The sequence below is a fragment of the Mastigoproctus giganteus genome, chromosome 10 (genome assembly GCF_048544385.1).
Source record: "Mastigoproctus giganteus isolate SK-2022 chromosome 10, ASM4854438v1, whole genome shotgun sequence".
Lineage (NCBI taxonomy): Eukaryota > Metazoa > Arthropoda > Arachnida > Uropygi > Thelyphonidae > Mastigoproctus > Mastigoproctus giganteus.
Window position 1 is genome coordinate 178,161,702 of NC_143584.1, and position 20,206 is coordinate 178,181,907.

At 38.0% G+C, this 20,206-nt stretch overlaps 1 protein-coding gene across 2 annotated transcripts in view; it reads left to right on the top strand.

The window, feature by feature from the left end:
- The window catches only part of LOC150079577 (endochitinase-like), a 74,772-nt gene extending 66,667 nt beyond the window's left edge, over nucleotides 1–8,105 (top strand). For both annotated transcript variants that reach the window (XM_090382615.1, XM_090382616.1), the window contains exons 8-9: nucleotides 3,599–3,721; nucleotides 7,519–8,105. In XM_090382615.1, coding sequence (XP_090238741.1) covers nucleotides 3,599–3,721; nucleotides 7,519–7,929 — 534 coding nt within the window. In that variant the 3' untranslated portion in view covers nucleotides 7,930–8,105. The remainder of the gene's footprint in view (nucleotides 1–3,598; nucleotides 3,722–7,518) is intronic.
- Nucleotides 8,106–20,206: the final 12,101 nt, after the last annotated feature.

The window sequence follows — 20,206 nt, forward strand, 5'->3', positions numbered from 1 at the left end:
TATACTGCATGGCAGCTCATGTCAAACAACTTCTTTCCAACTGTTTTGTGTATACATTGCCACTACAGACCACCTGTTATCTGATGAGGTTAGTTAATCCTGAAACAGGCTATCACAGCAGCCTCATCTTTTAAACAAATGGGCGATTAAACTTTTGGCAGGGCCACCTGTTTGAAAGTAGTGCAATACAAGGACAACTCATTGCAAAGGCAGTTTTGCTCTAATTTGAAATTCAGACCTCTGTATTGTTTATCAATGTAATTTAACTCCTGCGGGCTGCAAAAACAGATTAAATGGAAAAGATCTTATAAAGAAAGAAATGTCACCTGCAAACATCTTATAAAGAGAGAAATATCACCATTTTTGTATGTATTCTTAAATACAAATGCAATCATTAAGTGCTGGATTGCTTTCTTAATATTTCTGGACTGAAAGTGATTTTTTTTTGTAAAATATTCTGGATTTTAAGGAATTTTAGATTGTAAAGTACCAGATTTTATTGCACTTTATTTATTTCAAATTTTGTATACCAATGTATTCTTGCACGACTTTTTTGACACATCCACTGGCTGGTTAAGCATATTTGCCAGCTGTAATTCTTTCTAAGATCAAAGAATATAACTTCATCCAATGGACAAAGATCCATAAATCCGTAAAGGTTCCTTAAGCTGCACTGAAAAAGTAACATCATACATATCTGTACCTTACTGCTATGTTTTTAGTTAGCATTAGCATTAGTAAAGGTTCATGATGCAAGAAAGCAAACTTATATAGCATCAGCCAAAAAAAAAAAAAACTTCTCATTTCACCCATCTACTTGCTCCAAATGATTTTTTAATTCTGCCTTGAATCTATTTAAGCTATCAACTTCTACGACAGATGGAAGTTTGTTCCAGCAATCAACCACCCGCTGGCTAAAGGCAAACTTCCGCCCATCTATTCTACAACTGACTTTCCTCAATTTGAATTTATGTCTCCTCAGGTGATTAATCTGGGCAAGAGGAAGAATCCCATCAGCATTGAGCATGTTCAAACCATTCAAAGCCTTATACACTTCACAATCAGATCACCTCGAAGGTGTCTAGTCTCCAGACACTAATTTGCAAAACTTAAGCCTTTCTTCGTAAGAGCAACCCCTTGTTCTATTCACTAATCTGGTTGCCCTTCTCTGTACTCATTCCAGCAGCTCTACATGTTTCCTAAGATGAGGCCTCCAGACCTGTATACAGTACTCAAGGTGTGGCCTGATCATTGCCTTGTACAAGGGGATAATCACCTCTTTTTCGCTGTTAGAAAAATTCCTGTATATCATTTACAAGACATCATGAGCTACTCTTGAAGACCATCTGCACTGCCCAGAAAACTTCATATCTGACTGCACAATTACCCCCAGGTCCTTTTCATTCTCTACAGCTGTCAGTGTAATACCACACAGTTGATACGTTACTCTGGGGTTACTGTTCACATATCCAGTACTTTATATTTGTCAATGTTAAACTTCAGTCCACCTCTCAGCCCATCTGCTCAACTTTTCTAGATCCTGTTTCAGCAGCGTACTGTCATTAACAACTCTGCCAACCTTCGTATCGTCTTCAAACTTGGACATTAAGCGTGATATACCATCATCAATATCATTAATAAATACAGAAAACAACAATGGACCCAACACTCAACCCTGGAGGACTCCACTAATAATATTAGTCCATGAAGAGCAGTGTCCATCGATTACCACTCTCTGTCTGTTTGTTTGTTTATTATTTGGTTTTTAGGAGCATTAGCAACTAAGGCCATATTGCTCCGGGAATATGTGGTGTTCATTCCCTGACCTTTCCACATCCTCCATATTTGGTGGTCACGGGCTCGAACCCCAGTTTAATCAAGAAGTATGTGCTACGCATTACTGCTCCTGCTCACCTGGCTATGGATGCGCCCACTCTCTGTCTTCTCCCACTCAACCATCCCTTTATCCATAGCAGCAAATGCTTCTAATACCACACTGCTCCAATTTGTGCAGCAGTCTTCCATGGCACCTCTGTAGCCAGGTGTGATTAGACCGGGGTTCGAGCCCGTCACCACCAAATACGGAAGATACGGAAAGGTCAGGGAATGACCACCGCATATCCCGGAGCAATATGGCCTTAGTTGCTAATGCTCCTAAAAACCAAATAACAAACAAACAGTCTTCCATGTGCAACAGTATCAAAAGCCTTTCAAAGATCCAACTTTATGATATCAAAATTAATCTTTGCATCCAGTTCCTTTGTGACCACATCATAGTATCCAATCAAATTGGTCAGACAAGACTTCCCCTTAACAAACCCATGCTGTGTCCAAGCTATAACTGAAGTCTTGTGTAAGTGATTCTGCAGTGCTTCTTTAACCAGTGCCTCAATTATTATGTTTCTGTTCAATCTGCATTATTGTTTTGTTATTGAAGAAGGCTAAAAAAATAAAAACCAAATGTTTTCTTAAGCCTATTCTTGCTTATAATATCAAATGTTGAAAAACTAGAATTTAAAATTAGACTACATTCTGTCAGATCCAATTATTGATGTGCACTAGCTTCCAATTGATACTAGCATCACTGATTTTGCTGATTCCCTTCTACTTCTGTCTCTGTGTCTCTCTCTCTCTCTCTCTCTCAGGTTAACTCAAAAAATTTTTTTATTAACAACATTCACTTGCTTCAGGTGTTGTTTATGAGACTCGAAAGCATCCTGTCATTGAAAAACGTGTTTTTTTTAATTTTGTTTCAAGTTTGGCTTGCTAACAGTGATGATAACGCCCAAATACGGGCATTTTTTACCATGTTAAAAAACGTGTAAAATGCATGTCTGAAGGGATTTTATTTAAAAAATAATTTAAAGTATGTTTTTAATATAAAAAATGGATTATTTAGAATTGTGTTCATAACAGATTTTAGTTAAAAGGGTGGCATTAAAAAAGTGAAAAATTTTAAATATAGTTCTTGATGGTTTTAAGGTTATAAAATGGCATGGCATACTTTATCCAAAGTTGCACCAATCAGTTAGAAGGAAATCTGCACAACCATCAAAGGGTTAATTACAATTAAGTTCAGTAACGATATTATAATGCAATCAATACAACAGTTATATCATACTGAAATTTACTAATGGCAATAACTTCCTGAATCTTTGCTCTCCTTTAACAAGTAAGTTTTAGCTGTATTAGAATCAAAAGATAAGGATGGTGGGATGATAATATTGGATAAGGAGAAGTGATTCAAAGTTGACATTTAAGTAAGCTAAGTGATGGTTGGCTTTATTGTTTGATTACTGCATTTCTAGTAAGGAATGCAGTAATCAAATTTCTCTGACCATTTTTTGATTAAATAGAATTGGCTGGTCAAGATACCCTTAAGATTATAGTCAAAGGCCTCTTATTACTATGCCTATACTAATTTAAACAGCAAAGCTTCTTTGATGTAAGTAACTCACCTCATATTAATGAAGCTTTCTGTAGAAATTAACTCGTTAAAATTATTACACTTTTATTAACACCTTATATTTCCTTTTTAGATGTATGCACATTTGTCTCATGCATATGTATTCACGCTAATGTATTTCTTTCTTCCTAGATATGTCCTGCAGTTCAAACTGGTAACTGGACAAGAAGGTTTGATGAGGGCACTAAAAATCCATATGCTTCATTTGCTAATAAATGGGTTGGATATGAAGATAACATAAGCCTACAACATAAGGTGAGTTAGAAAAGTAATAAAACTTAATTGCATTTTAACATATGGCATTTCGGTGATGAAACATTTTACCATTAATTAGTGAGTATTATTATAATGGTGCAGTAAGTAAAAAGCACCATTATAATGACACCTGGTAATGAATGGTACTTTGGTCCTTGAGGCTGTCACAGACATTCTCTCAGGTATGATAAGCTCGGCTTGCTACCTGAGAGTCTAAAACGCTGACGGAACTAATATTCACATGCCACTCAAATCAAGTGGATCTAATTTTGGCGAAGTCCAGTCAGTCTGTGACAGCCAAATCCTCTGCTTGCACCCTTACAATGGTGGGACTGTTAGTAACCCTGAGTATAAACCCCATGTGCAAGTCCTGAAATACGGCACCTAGCATACAGGAGGTGACCACCCAGGTGCGAACCAACATAACCAACATGCTCACACCATATGGAGGAATTCCTCCCCTACACATTACCAGACAATATTAGGTGATAGATGACACTCATCAACTGATGAAATACTACCACTTTGCTTATTGGAAGCTTAAAGTGATGGAACCCATATTTAGTTTCTAGAGCAAAGCTCCGGCAACCCCCCCATCTCCTCTATCATGCAGTATGATTGATGTCTTTTAAGGTTATGATGGACATCATAACCTTCAAAGATATCAACCGACATCATGGTAAGATCCACTCTTCCTTACTTTTTGAGGTGTACAGCTCTAAAACTGTGTTTGCAGGCTGGCCACCAGATAGTCCACTGGAAAGAACCTGTTGGTAACTCTCTAGGCTTCCAGATCAGCTAGTGTTTATAATCTTGCTGTCTCTACTCTGCCAGATAGTGACTGGAGGGAGTCCAAGTAGTGTGTATGGGGGGGGGGCATTATCAAGGCCACGTTATGTCAAGGAGCTGGGTATATTCTTGCTGTGTGTATGCCATATCCCAAAATATTGTTACTTCATACAGCATGTCCACCCCATATTTTCTTACTACTGAATACATCAGAATTGTCAAACTAATAGAACAAACTTATCTGTGAAAAGATCTAAACCTCCTGAACACTTGCTTGTTCATTTCACAAATACATTATCCCAGTTCCAATCTCAATGATGTCCATTTCCACTTACAATCTGCTAAACCCCATGTACTTTTTCTGACAGAATCTCAATTATCGGTTGATTCAACCACTGCCCATCTCAGTTATCCTAATTATTCACTGTATGATTCCTTTCACTTCAGAGGTGGTTATTATTATTGTAATTATTTGGTTTTTAGGAGCATTAGCAACTAAGGCCATATTGCTCCTGGGATATGCGGTGGTCATTCTCTGACCTTTCTGCATCCTCCATATTTGGTGGTCACTGGCTCGAACCCCCGGTCTAATCAAGAAGCGTGTGCTCCGCACTGCTGCTCCTGCCCACCTGGCTACAGAGGTGCCAGTTCAAAGGTAGTACTTATGTCTATGTCTGCTCTGATATTCTCTGTCGGAGACTCAGTAATTTTGAATCTCCTCTTTTTGATCTTCTCTGGCTTAAAATCTCTCTACCTTATTCTGTCAAATTCATCTGTTGCTTCTATCTATTCTCCCAACTCCATTAATCACTTCAAACTGTTAGACTTCCTTTCTTTGAAACTTGACTTTCTCCAGTCCAACTTTCCTGACAGTGAGGTAATTTATTTTTCTTGATGGTTTTAATATTCACAACTCCAGCTGGCTTCTGTTTTCTAGTCACACGGCAAGTCCCAGCTGGTCAAGATGCCGAGTATTTTGCAATTACTAATGACCTCGCACAGATTATTCATTTGCCCACTAGAACATCAGACAGTCTTAACCACACAGCCAACACGCTTGATCTTATTCTCACAAATGATGCTTTCTAAGAACATGGTCGAGGTGAGTGGTCTTCTAGGCACCTCAGATCAAACTTAGTGATGGTCTCTTCTCCAATGGAGCCTTTCTCTCATGACTATTCTCAATCTTGTGTTGTTTGGCATTACAAGAATGCACAATGGGATGATCTGCAAGCTTTCTTTTCTTCTTTTCCTTGGTTGGATTACTGTTTCAAATGATGTCAATGTTTGCTCAGATTGTGTCAGTGAAATTATTCTTGTAGCAATGAAATCCTTTATTCCACACTCCTTAAAATCTCATCCTTTATCTAAACCTTGGTGTTCCAATAATTGTTTTAAGGCTGTTTAAGATAAGAAAGTTGCTTATCGCAATTGACTTGTCCAAATCTTCAGGTTCATTTTCTGCTTACACCAAAGCTTGCAATAACTCTAAAGCAGTCGTTAATCAGTCCAAACTAGATTTTGAACATGCTAAGAGTAGAAAAATTGTTTCTCATCCAAACAGTAGTCAACTATGCTGGTCTCTTGCCAAAGCCACAACTCTTGCCCATCTTTACTCCCACCTCTATCAAAACCAGATGGTTCTATTGCTGTTTCAGCCAAAGATAAAGCTGACCTGGTAGCTACCTATTTTTCTTCTAACTTGTGTATTGATGATCTTGGTAAACCACCTTCTACCATTCCCAGTACACTCCATTCAGAGCCTCCTGTGGTCTTCCATCAAACAGATGTCAGAAGGATTTTGAACAATCTTGATGCTAAGAAAGCTCCAGGTCCTGGTGGTATTTCTCCACTTGTTTTCAAAACCTGTGCTCCTGAATTTATCCCTATTCTGTGTCACATTTTTTTCACTTTCTTATTCCAAAGCTGTTTTCCTTCTACTAGGAAATTTGCTCATATCCAGCCAGTTCCAAAAAAGGTTGACAAATCCCTCCCATCCAGTTATTGTCCCATTGCACTTACTTTTACTCTTTCTAAAGTAATGGAGAAATTAATTATCTGCTAACTCTTCTAGAAACCTTCCATCTGATCAACGTTTGCCAGTATGGATTCCGTCAGTGTCGATCCACTGGTGATATTCAGGCTTATGTTACCCATCTATGGACAAATTCAATGGAAAACTTTGATGAAAAGCAAGCAGTTGCTCTTGAAATTTCAAAGGCTTTTGATTGCATCTGACATAAAGGTCTTCTAAATAATCTTATAGTTTGCCAACTTTTTTTTATAATTGGGTATCCAGTTTTCTGTCTGACCACTTCACTATGGTGGTTGGTAGATGGTTCTCTGTCTTCTAACTTCATCACTAATGCTGGTGTTCCCCAAGATTCAGTTCTTTCTCCTACTCTTTTTCTCTTGTATATTAATGATCTTCTACATTTACTGGAAACCCTATACACAGTTTTGCTGATGATAACAGATTGCATTCTATCTTCCAGTTTGAGAAACCTCTGTGCATAAACAGCTTCAACTTCTCAAATATCCACTACCAAGTCCTTAAAAGCTAATCTCCAGTGGGGCAAAGATAACTTGTTTAATTTCAATCCTTCTAAAACTCGGTCCTCTCTGATATCTTGCAAAAAGGATTCTTCTGCCCATATGCTTATCTTTGACAGCACTTCTCCATTTCTGTTACAGTGAAGCAAATTGAATGCCTAAGCCATCTTGAAGGAATAATAAAATTTGGATTAATATCACTTTAATAGATATTTTAATTTAAAATTTTTTAAATAATTTTTAAACATACCTTATACACAGTAGGTTATAAAAATTATATAAATAATTTTTTATAACATACCTTATATTTAGGTTTCTTTAATCCTCTGCAGCGTTAAAGAAACCCAAAGTTATAACCTACCACTATAAAGTTAATAGGTTCTGTATAAAATTTAAGCTATATAGTTAAGAAAAACAATTGTAATTAATGAAATGGTATTTTTTTGTATTCTTAGATGGATTTCATTAAGAACAATGGTTATGGAGGTGTCTTTATTTGGACCATTGATATGGATGACTTTCAGGGAATCTGTGGCAGTCCTAACACACTCTTGAAGACAATTAATGAAGAACTTGACAGACATGTTTCATTTACTCTAGATGATGATGATAATAATAATAATAATAATAATACAAAGGATACAATTATCCCTTATCCGGTTCCCTTCCAAATTGACTGTACTGAGCCAAACACCGAAGGGGAATATTTTCCACATGAAACAGACTGCCAGAAATATTATGCATGCTATGATGGATGGTTAGTATTAGAAATGTGTTCCCCAATGAGTATTTTTGATATCAAAAAAAGCAAATGTAGATCAAAGTACAGCGTTCGTCGTGCAGAGTGTCGAAGGGTGCGTTCATAACAGTGTAAGTTTTTGGACCTAACATAAAAGTCTCACCAACCTAAGTGGTGTGGCAAAGCCAAAAAGCAATTGTGCCATAACTAATGGTTATGCCAAATATGAAAGAGATGGTCAAGATGTAGTGTATTTACCATCGACTGAGAGAAGAGGGTTATGCTAAAGTGAATTTATTCTTTACTACCTCTTTCTGTGTGAAAAACTGTATCATTCATTTGTTAAGACAAAACTACAGAATCTCTGTCATTCCTAACATTCCTCATAATTTATAAGTAAGTTGAAGGGAAAAAAATGAAACTGACAAGACTCCTCTGTACTGAATAATCATTATCAACTTTGTTTATACTACTGTAAATGAAATGGGAAAAAAAGTGTTCTGATATGCCAATAATCCAAATCATGTATATTTATCAATCCAGACATTACATAAATAAATAAATGATAAAAGATGCTGTTTTTTTAATATATTTACTTTATAATCTTTTGTAATTTTGTAATCCTTATTAAATTAACTACCAACTTCAAAATTACAAACTACTTGTTAACAAGAACATTTTCCTAATGAGAACATTTTTACTTTTTATTTTGTAATTAAAAAAAATCTAAAATCAAATACATATTTAAACAAAAAAGTAAATAAAACATCAGTGATTACTAGGGATTAAGTGATGTACCAAACCTAATCAACTGTATTTCAGTACTCCTTAACATATGAAGCTTAATGTTTTTCAACTGGATCAGACAGTGATGGATTTAAATCAATCAATTATATTAAAGGTATACAAATGTTATAAAACGAATATTCAAATCATGTCTGTAAATTCATTGAGTTGCCACCTCAGCGGACTCTCCCTTCACAATATGAGATGTGAAAAATGATGCCATTTCACCTACTTTGGTGGTTTACTACGAATTAAAATTATGCAAGCACTAACTTGTTCAATTACAATGTTTATTGTTTAATAGTAAAAATAAAGAATTTTTATATTTAAAAAAATGTATAAAGTGGGAAAACATAATTATAATAATACAATGTGTAGATAACTCTCATCAACCGGTGCAATACCACCACTTTGCTTATTGGAGGCTTGAAGTGGTGAAACCCATGTTTAGTCTCTAGAGCAAAGTTTCCGGCATTCCCCCCCCATACTTCTCCTTCAACCCATGCATGGTACTAAGTACTATAGGTTTTGATACCTTTCGTGTTTGGGGATTTCATGAAAAAAAAAAAAATTCTTTATCACAAACTTTTTACCAAGGAAAATAATACATTACAATATATAGAGGTGAAACTGGGACTTAAGAAACCAAATCTAGTACTGTACAGAGGAAACTTCTTATGTCGGAATTTCTTATCCAGGTTCTACTGTATTTATACACCCATTGATATAGAATCCTAGATCCTTAAATGCACCTGGAAATGAACAATTTTCTACTATCCTGTCCAAGATTGTGGTGTTCTAATCCCCCCTCATTTCACAAACAGAAGAATTGGACTGTGATAACATCTGAGTTTCACAAGCATATATCTGAAATTCACCATTAAATGATGTTTGTGTTCCAACTGATTGTAGACAGTTTATAATAGATTAGAATATGAAAACAACTTTGAAAATCAGAGGGAGAGATTGCAACTGATGATCTCAGTTGTCCAATTTAGACTTTAAAGACCAAAATTGAAGAATTTCTGTGGAATTCAGATCCAGAATTTGATAAAACCTAATCAAATAATACATAAACAGATGTAAAAAATATTGTTGCATGGAAAAGTAAAATTTTTAATTTTTTAAAATTTTGATTTGATTTTTGACAATAAGTTTACTCTAGTGCTGTCAAAATAAGATCATATTACTATTTTAGAGCATTCATATATAAAGTTTATAATTTTACAAAAATTTAAAAATTCCATAAAAAAATTTGACTCTATAGAGCCCACCACCACAAAAATTCAGTGAAGGATACACCCACAGAAAACTTAACATTGAAAAGGTTACATAGCTTCTGTTCAACACCAATTTAAATCCCTGCAACATTTGGCTATTCTAGAAAGACCCAGAACCAAACCCAGCTTTCAAATTCAGAAACATTTCACTGAGACTATGCATACTTTTCCAAAAAAGAAATTTTGTATTCCCTTGAAGTAATAAATAAATATCTTTTCATAAAATTTAAATTCTTAATGGGAGGCTATTTTATGTTCACCCAGTTTTTCACAGAAAACTTAACATTGAAAAGGTTACATGGCTTCAGTTCAACTCCAATTTAAATCCCTGCAACATTTGGCTATTCTACACATTTAGTCATATGCATTCTAGCCAGGAGGCAAAGACAAATATATATATATATATATATGTTTTAAAGAAAGCAACAGTGTAATGTTAATAATAAAAATAATAATAATGGTTTATGGACCTGGGACACTGCCATAATTCCTACATAAGTTAGTAGTTGTGAAAGGCAATGTGCTAATGTTAGCATAAGCATTAGTAGAGGCATATGATGCAAGAAAGCAAGCTTATGCAGAATCAGCCAAAAAAAAAAAAAAAACTTCCACTTCACTCGTTCGAAATACCTGTCCAGCTGAGCCTTAAATTTATTTAGGCTATCAACTTCCACGACAAGGGATGGAAGTCTGTTCCACCAACCAACTACCCGCTGGCTAAAGGCAAATTTCCGCACATCTATCCTACATCTGTCTTTCCTCAATTTGAATTTATGCCCTCTCAGGTGATTATTCTGAGCAAGAGGAAGAATCCCATCAGCATTGAGCATGCTCAAACCATTCAAGGCTTTATACACCTCTATCAGATCACCTCGCCGGTGCCTAGTCTCCAGACACTGTAATTTGCAAAACTTAAGCCTTTCTTTGTAAGAGCAACCCTTTGTTCCATTCACTAATCTTGTTGCCTTCTCTGTACTCGTTCCAGCAGCTCTACATATTTCTTGAAATGAGGCCTCCAGACCTGTATACAGTACTCAAGGTGTGGCCTGACCATTGCCTTATACAAAGGGTACTAGGAAAGTTTTGCAATATGACGCAACAATGAATCACAGGAAGCTGCTTGTTGCTGCATGTTGAGACATGTTCATACTTGCATAGTAGGCGCCGCGCCAAGTCGATGGGCTCAGTTATTCATTAGTAGTGAGAGTGTAAAGTGCTTGCGATGGCATCGTGGTCACGAAATGAGATAAGGACAGTTTTGCGGTATAATTTCGTGCGTGGTTTAACCATAGACCAGTGCTTAGAAGAAATGACTCTTGCACTAGATGATGATTGTCCACATCGTACAACGATATTCAGGTGGTATAGAGAATTCCAAAGGGGAAATTTCACTCTGGAGGATTCTGAGAGGCCGGGAAGGCCACGAACGTCAGTTACGGAGGAAAACGTTACTGCTGTGAGGAAAATGCTTGACGAAAACAGGCGAGTGACCTACCAACAGATAGAGGATACTTTGGGCCTAAATGCACCAGCAATTCGTTCGATTCTGCAAGATCATTTGCACGTGAAGAAACTTTGTTCTCTCTGGGTGCCGCATCAACTGACTGAAGAGCAGATGACACGACGTGTGACTTGGTGCCGGGAGATGTTAAAAACGTTTGATAAGGGACAATCTCGGTATGTGAACAACATCGTGACAGGTGACGAGACTTGGCTGTACTATTACGATCTGCCGACCAAGGCTCAAAACAAAGTTTGGGTCTTTGATGATGACGACACACCCGTAATTGTCAGAAAATCCCGATCTGTAAAGAAGAAAATGATAGCTGTATTTTCAAATCGAGTGGAGTTGTGGAACGTGTCGTTTTGGACACGCAGAAGACAGTCACAGCTAAGTGGTATACTGAACAATGCCTGCCTAAAGTCATTGGATCTATGAAGAACCTGCGGCCAAAGTCAAGAATCGACACCTGGTACCTAAATCACGATAATGCTAGAGCTCACCGTGCCAAAGCCTGCACCGAATATTTGACCACGACAGGACTGAAACTTCTCGAGCACCCTCCCTACTGTCCAGACCTTGCTCCCTGCGACTTTGCACTGTTCCCGCATGTGAAAATGAAGCTAAAAGGGAGGCGGTTTTCCAGTGATGAGGACCTTCTACGGGCTTGGGACAACGAGTGTGCTTTACTCCCTAGTGAAACTTGGCAGAACTGGTTTAAAGATTGGTTTCGGAGGATGGAGAGGTGTATCGAATGTAGAGGAAATTACTTTGAAAAAATTAAATAAACAAAGCTGTATTGCAAAACTTTCCTAGTACCCTTTGTACAAGGGAATAATCACCTCCTTATCCCTGCTAGAAAAATTTCTGTATATCATTGACAAGACACCATGAGCTACTCTTGCAGCCCGTCTGCACTGCTCAGAGAACTTCATATCTGCCTGCACAATTACCCCCAGGTCCTTTTCATTCTCTACTACTGTCAGTGTAGTACCAGAGAGTTGATATGTTGCTCTGGGGTTGCTGTTTCCCATATGTGGTACTTTACATTTGTCAATGTTAAACTTCATATGCCACCTCTCAGCCCATCTGCTCAACCTTTCCAGATCCTGTTGCAGCAGCATAGCATCAGTAGTGTCCTTAACAACCCTGCCAACCTTTGTATCGTCTGCAAACTTGGACATTAAGCTTGATATACCATCATCAATATTATTTATAAATACAGAAAACAATAATGGATCCAACACTGAACCCTGAGGAACTCCACTAATAACATTAGTCCATGATGAGCAGTGTCCATTGATTACCACTCTCTGTTTTCTCCCCCTCAACCACCCCTTTATCCATAGCAGCAATTTTCCTCCAATGCCACACTGCTCCAATTTGTGCAGCAGTCTTCCATGTGCAACAGTATCAAAAGCCTTTCTAAGATCCAAGTATATAATATCAAAGTTATTCCCTGCATCCAGCTCGTTTGTGACTGCATCATAGTATCCAATGAAATTGGTCAGGCAAGATTTCCCCTTAACAAAACCATGCTGTGTCCGAGCTATAACTGAAGTCTTGTCTAGATGATCCTGCAGTGCTTCTTTAACCAGTGCCTCTATTAATTTTCCTGGAACAGAAGTTAAACTCACAGGTCTATAATTACTTGTGTCAGCCTTTGATCCTCCTTTGTGAATTGGGGTCACATTTGCACATCTCCAGTCTATGGGTACCTCCCCTGAGTCCAAGGAAGCTCTCATAATTATGGCTAAGGGTTGGCTTACTTCCTTTGCTGCCTCCTTTAATATAACTGGATGGATCCCATCCACTCCAGGTGCCTTTCTTGTGTTTATCTTCAACAATTCCTCCTCCACTTTACTCTCAGTTATGACAAGATTATCTAGCTTACTGCCAGAGTTGAATACACCTCTGGCATTCCCCTCGCTGAATAACTCCTCATGTGTGAATGTCGATGCAAAATATTCATTTAGTTTGTTAGCTACCTGAGCAGGATCATCAACAGTTGAACCATCGATATCAAGTGGACCAATCTGATTCATCCCCTTTCTTCTAGAGTTTACATAAGTAAAGAACTCTTTGCTGTTTTTCTTTGCATTCTTTTCCAAAGATTTCTCATAATCTGCCTTTGCCTGCCTAACCTTCTTTGTGACTTGGTTACAGACCAGCTTATATCTATAATAGGCTTCTGTGTCACATGTTAATTTATATGTATCCCATGCATTTTTCTTCTCTGCCACATGTCTCATTAGTTCATCTGACATCGATTTAGGCCTAAACTTTGAACAATATTTCTTAGTTGGTATGTAAAGCCTAGTAGCTTCCAAGATAAGTTCTTTGAATGCTTCCCATTTTAAATTTCCTGTTGGTAACATCATCAGTTGGTCCCACTGTATAGAATTTAAATACTGTCTCAGACCATCGTAGTCGCCTTTACGAAAGCAATAACCCTTCCCTTTACCCCTGATGGTAGTTACCTCTTTGAGTAAATCCCACTTCAGCACACTGTGATCATTGCCACCTAGTGGTTCCTTTATCTGCAGATTCTTAATGCATGAAGAATCACTACTGATAATCAAATAAAGTATATAACTACCTCTAGTTGTCTCCCGAACATGCTGATGTAGAAAACAATCATCCAATAAATCCACAAAAGCCTTGCTAATGTGTGAGTGACCAACCCACAAATTCCAGTCAATATCTGGGAAATTAAAATCTTCCATTATAAGACTCTCTGATTTACTGGCCAACTCTTTCCCTGTACAGTTTCTTATTATACTGATCAGAGTCATTAGGCCTATAGCACATTCCTACTGTCAATTTTGATCTTCCAATGCTTATGTCACACCAAACTGACTCGACACTGCACTGACGAGCGATGTCGACTGGCTTCACTTCCTTGAATTTTATGTGTTTCTTAACTAATAGCATAACTACTCCTCCCTTCCTATCCTTTCTGTATATGTTGTACTCCCCAAATTTCAGTTCTGCATTCCTTATATCTGTATGACACCACATCTCTGATGTCCCAACAATATCCACCTTTGATGCTTTGAGCAATACCTCAAATTCATCAAATTTATTTACCAAACTCCTAGCATTGGTGTACATGCAAGTATACATGCACCTGTTCCTATTCTTAGTTACCCTAACACAACCCATGTGTTTACTTGTACCGCAATGAAGTAAGCAAAGAGGAAGTAAGCAAACCCTTAGCCATAATTATCAGAGCTTCCTTGGACTTCCATATTTGCACTGGAGATGTGCAAATGTGATTCCAATTCACAAAGGAGGATCAAACGCTGACATAAGTAATTATAGACCTGTGAGTTTAACTTCTGTTCCAGGAAAATTAATGGAGGCACTAGTTAAAGAAACACTGCAGGATCATTTAGACAAGACTTCAGTTATAGCTCGGACACAGCATGGTTTTGTTAAGGGGAAGTCTTGCCTGACCAATTTGATTGGATACTTTTTTTTTTTTTTTTTTTTTTGATTTGGTAGTTGTTGGTGCATCGGCTTCTGTGGCCATATTGCACCTCCCAAGGTTTTTGCAGTACTTTGATCCAAGCCCGAGGCGGGAATCGAACCCGCGACCTTTGGGTTGCCGGGCAGGTACTTTACCCACTCGGCTAGCCCGGTCGGCGATTGGATACTATGATGCAGTCACAAAGGAACTGGATGCAGGGAATAACTTTGATATTATATACTTGGATCTTAGAAAGGCTTTTGATACTGTTGCACATGGAAGACTGCTGCACAAATTGGAGCAGTGTCACATTGGAGATAAATTGCTGCTGTGGATAAAGGGGTGGCTGAGGGGGAGAAGACAGAGAGTGGTAATCAATGGACACTGCTCGCCGTGGACTAATGTTATTAGTGGAGTCCCTCAGGGCTCAGTGTTGGGTCCATTATTGTTTTCTGTATTTATAAATGATATTGATGATGGTATATCAAGCTTAATGTCGAAGTTTGCAGACGATACAAAGGTAGGCAGGGTTGTCAAGGACACTACTGACACTATGCTGCTGCAACAGGATCTGGAAAGGTTGAGCAGATGGGCTGAGAGGTGGCAAATGAAGTTTAACATTCACAAATGTAAAGTACAACACATGGGAAACAGCAACCCCAGAGCAACGTATCAACTCTGTGGTACTACACTGACAGTGGTAGAGAATGAAAGGGACCTGGGGGTGGTTGTGCAGGCAGATATGAAGTTCTCTGAGCAGTGCAGACGGGCTGCAAGAGTAGCTCATGGTGTATTGTCAATGATATATAGGAATTTTTCTAGCAGGGATAAGGAGGTGATTATTTCCTTGTATAAGGCAATGGTCAGGCCACACCTAGAGTACTGTATACAGGTCTGGAGGCCTAATTTCAAGAAGGATGTAGAGCTGCTGGAACAAGTACAGAGAAGGGCAACAAGATTAGTGAATGGAACAAAGGGGTGCTCTTACGAAGAAAGGCTTAAGTTTTGCAAATTACAGTGTCTGGAGACTAGGCACCAGCGAGGTGATCTGATAGAGGTGTTTAAAGCCTTGAATAGTTTGAGCATGCTCAATGCTGATGGGATTCTTCCTCTCGCTCAGAATAATAACCTGAGAGGGCATAAATTCAAATTGAGGAAAGACAGATGTAGGATAGATGTGCGGAAATTTGCCTTTAGGCAGCAGGTGGTTGGTTGGTGGAACAGACTTCCATCCCTTGTCCTGGAAGTTGATAGCCTAAATAAGTTTAAGGCTCAGCTGGACAGGTATTTCGAACAAACAGAGGGGTGAAGTGGAAGTGTTTTTTTTTTTTTTTTTTTGGCTTATGCTGCATAAGCTTGCTTTTTTGCATCAAATGCCTCTACTAATGCTAATGCTAATGACTCCCAGCAGTCTCTGAAACATCCTGCATCTTGTTTTCCAGGCTTCTGCTCATTCCAATAGACGCAGTGCAAGAATCACTTTCACCTCTGCCAGTGGCTACTCTTAATCTATTAGTCCTTGTATCCCCAAAGCTAACAGTTTTCCGACTCACCTAACACTGCCTCGATAGCAACTGCAAATATTCTTGCACCCTTTCTATTTAAGTGTATCCCATCCCTGTAGAAGCAGTCTCTGCTGTTAACAAGTACAGACCAGGTAGAAAAAAATTCTACCCTTTGAGCCTTGCACAATCTTTCCAGGGCCGAATTGATCGACAAGGCTCTCATCATATACTCCCTCCTATCGTGTCTGGGCAGAATTGCAGACACTTTCAAATTCAACCCTGATTCACAACTTTTTTTCAACATTGACCTGTATTTGTTAAGTAATTCTGCTGGTTTCCTACTCTTAATATCATTAGCGCCAACGTGTACAACTATATCACCTTTTGTGCCCTTAAAAGATGATATCTGCTCTACATCATCAACCTTTGCCCTGGCAGACATACCCTGGTCCTGTTCCACTTATCCTTTTTACAAAGCATGTTCCCCGTTTCCCTGACAATAGATGTTACGGTACTAGTAATGCTAAGTATGGAGAACAAAGGGCGAACGGAACCGAAATCGCTATCACGGTGAACAAAGAAGAGTACTAAGTTAAAGGAGAAGTAATAAGAATTAATAAGTTATTTAGTGGCATTCGTCCCGTGACCTCAGCGCCTTTTTCGAGGGCCAGTCGCCGAAATCAAAGGAGGAAATGGTAAAAAGTGGATAAAGCCTCGCCTCTGTTTCTGACATGAAATACACACCGCATGTGGAGTGCATGAAAAGTAGGTAAGGTTAGTTAAAAAAAATTTTTAATTTTAATCATGTGGCGTGCGTATATCTCATGGCTGACCCATTAATAATAAAAATAATTATTTTTTCTCTAACATTACCTACTTTTGACGTGTGGCGTGTATTTCATATCAGAAACAGAGGCTTTACCCACTTATTGCCGTTTCCTCCTTTGATTTCGGAGGCTGGCCCCTGAAAAAGGAGCTGAGATCACAGGATGAACATACCAAGTTATTCTTATTAATTCTTATTACTTCTCCTTTAAATTAGTACCCTTCTTTGTTCACCGCAATAGCGATTTCGGTTCCGTTCGCCCTTTGTTCTCCATACTTAGTGTTACCAGTACCATTAGTAACACTAAGTATGGAGAACTGGTTAAAATGATACTCTTGCACTAACCTACATGTTAGTCATTCTACCTCGTAGCATGAGGCCTTTGCCCTTAAATATTTTATAGTCTATATCACTGCGCACCATCAGGCAGCTCTCATATTGTGAAGTTATACTTCATAACTGGGTTGTCACTATTGCAACACCAGGGTACCTGCCCACCCACTGAAGAGAAGCCAACAAGCTTTGAAATGGTGCCGTCTGGGTGGTGGTATCCGCTGAGAATAAATAATAGTAGTCTTCTCCACTGGTGAAGTGTTATTTATTCGAGGTAGTACAATACCATGGCAACTCGTGAAGGCATTCACAATATGAGATATAACCAAAACGATGTCAATTTAATTAATTAATTTAACTACTTTGGTAGACGGCTACGTTAAAATGATGCTTTTGCACTAACCTACATGTTACTAGTATCGTAACGTTAGCACATTGCCTTTCACAACTACTAACTTTTATATATATATATTATTCTTTTTAAAATTTTCGGTGGTCTGTATATATTTTCTATTACATCACAAGTTAAATAATATTAGAGAAATGGGCTTGGTGGTATAATATATACTTGCTATTGAATACACAGGGCATAATGGAGACTGTTTTTACAGGGATGGGAGACACTTAAATAGAAGTGCAAGAATAATGATGTATAAAGGCAGTGTTAGGTTGGTTGGAAAACTGCTAGTTTGGAGAATGAGGTTGTACAAGACTAACAGATTAACAGCAGCCAGAGCCAGGTGTAAATGATTCTTGCAATGCTTCTATTGGAACATGCAGCAGCTTGGAAATTAAGGTGTTGAGGATTATAAGGCTCACTGGGGAGACCTCATGGAACATGCAAATACATGGGCTATATTAAGGTAACTAAGAATAAGAACAGATGCATGTATACTTGTGCCTACACTAATGCTATGAGCATGGTAAATAAATTTGATGAATCTGAAGTACTAGTCAAGCCATCAAATGAAAACATTGGGGGGATATTAGAGCCATGGTGTCACTCAGATATAAGGGTTGCAGAATTTGAATATGAGGAGTACAATGTTTTTTTGTTTTTTTTTATGTGTACAGAAAGGACAAGAGAGGGGAAAAGGAGTTATGCTCTTAGTTAAGAAGCACTACTGATGAACTAGTAGGTTGGTCACCATGCAGTAGCAAGACTTGCAGATTTATTAGATGACTTTTTTCTACAAAATGTTAAAAATTGGAAGATTGGCAATGAGAGAAAGCAATAATCTTGATCATCATCAGCAGTGACTCTTCATGCAACAAGAATCTGATGATAAAAGACCCACAAAGTGATCACAATGTACTGATGTGGAATTTACTTAAAGATGTAACTACTGTCAAGGGTAAAGGGAAGGGCTTTTGCTTTCATAAGGATGACTACTGTGGTCTCAGACAGTTTTTTAAATTCTATATGGTGGGACCACATAATGAGTAACCAACAGCAAATTCTAAATGGGAAGCATTAAGGGATGTAATTGCAGAAGTTACTAGGCTTTTTACACTAACTAAGAGATACTGTTTAAGGCTTAGACCTAAATAAATTTCAGATGAACCTATAATACTTGTGGCAGAGAAAAAAATGAATGGAATGCACATAAATCAATGGACAATACAGACACCTACAGTATATATAAAGTAGTCTGCAAACAAATCACAAAGGAGCTTAGCTAAGCTAAGGCAGATGATGGAAAGTTTTTGGAAAAGAAAGGCAGCAAAGACGTCATTACCTATGTGAACACCATAAGGAAGGGGATGAATCAATGTAATCGGCTAGATATAAATGATTTAACTATTAATCATCCTGCTCAGGTTGCTGACAAACTGAATAGATGTTTTGCATCTACATTTACATATGAGGAATTCTTTAGGGAAGGGGATGCTAGATCAAACTCTAACAGGGTGCTAAATGATTTTGTGATAAATGAGAAAAAGTGGAAGAGAAACTGTTGAAGCTAAAAATAAAAGAGGCACCTGGAGTGGATGGGATTTATTCTGTTATATTATGGGGGATAACAAAATATAGAGGTATGCAAGCTTTTAGCCATAATTATGATAGCATCCTTGGATTCAAGGAAGGTCCCTATGGGATGGACATGTGCAAATGTCTCCCCAATTCACATAGGGGGATCAAAGAATGAAGTGAGTAATTAGGCCTGTTAGCTTGACTTGTTACAGGAAAAATAATATATAATATCGGTGTTTAGAATCACCATAGATAACTCTTAATAAACTACTAAGTAGTTGTTGTAGGCATCATTTGCTCTTTCTCATATTGTGCTCTGCCTTCACGACGAGTTGCCATGATATTGCACTACTTCGAATAAGTAACTCTTCACTAAAAGAGAAGACTATTGTTACTTATTCTCAGTTGAGTACCACCACCCAGACAGCACTGTTTCACGGCTATTGGCCGATCATCAGTGGGTGGGCAGGTACCCTGGTATTGCAGACATGACGACCCAGTTGTGAAGTTAATCACACAATATGAGAGATGCCAAGAGGTGTAGATGTCAATATTTAAAATAAATAAATGCACAAGGCATAATACTTTAAGAGTTTGGTATCTATATAATATCGGTGTTTAGAATCACCATAGATAACTCTTAATAAACTACTAAGTAGTTGTTGTAGGCATCATTTGCTCTTTCTCATATTGTGCTCTGCCTTCACGACGAGTTGCCATGATATT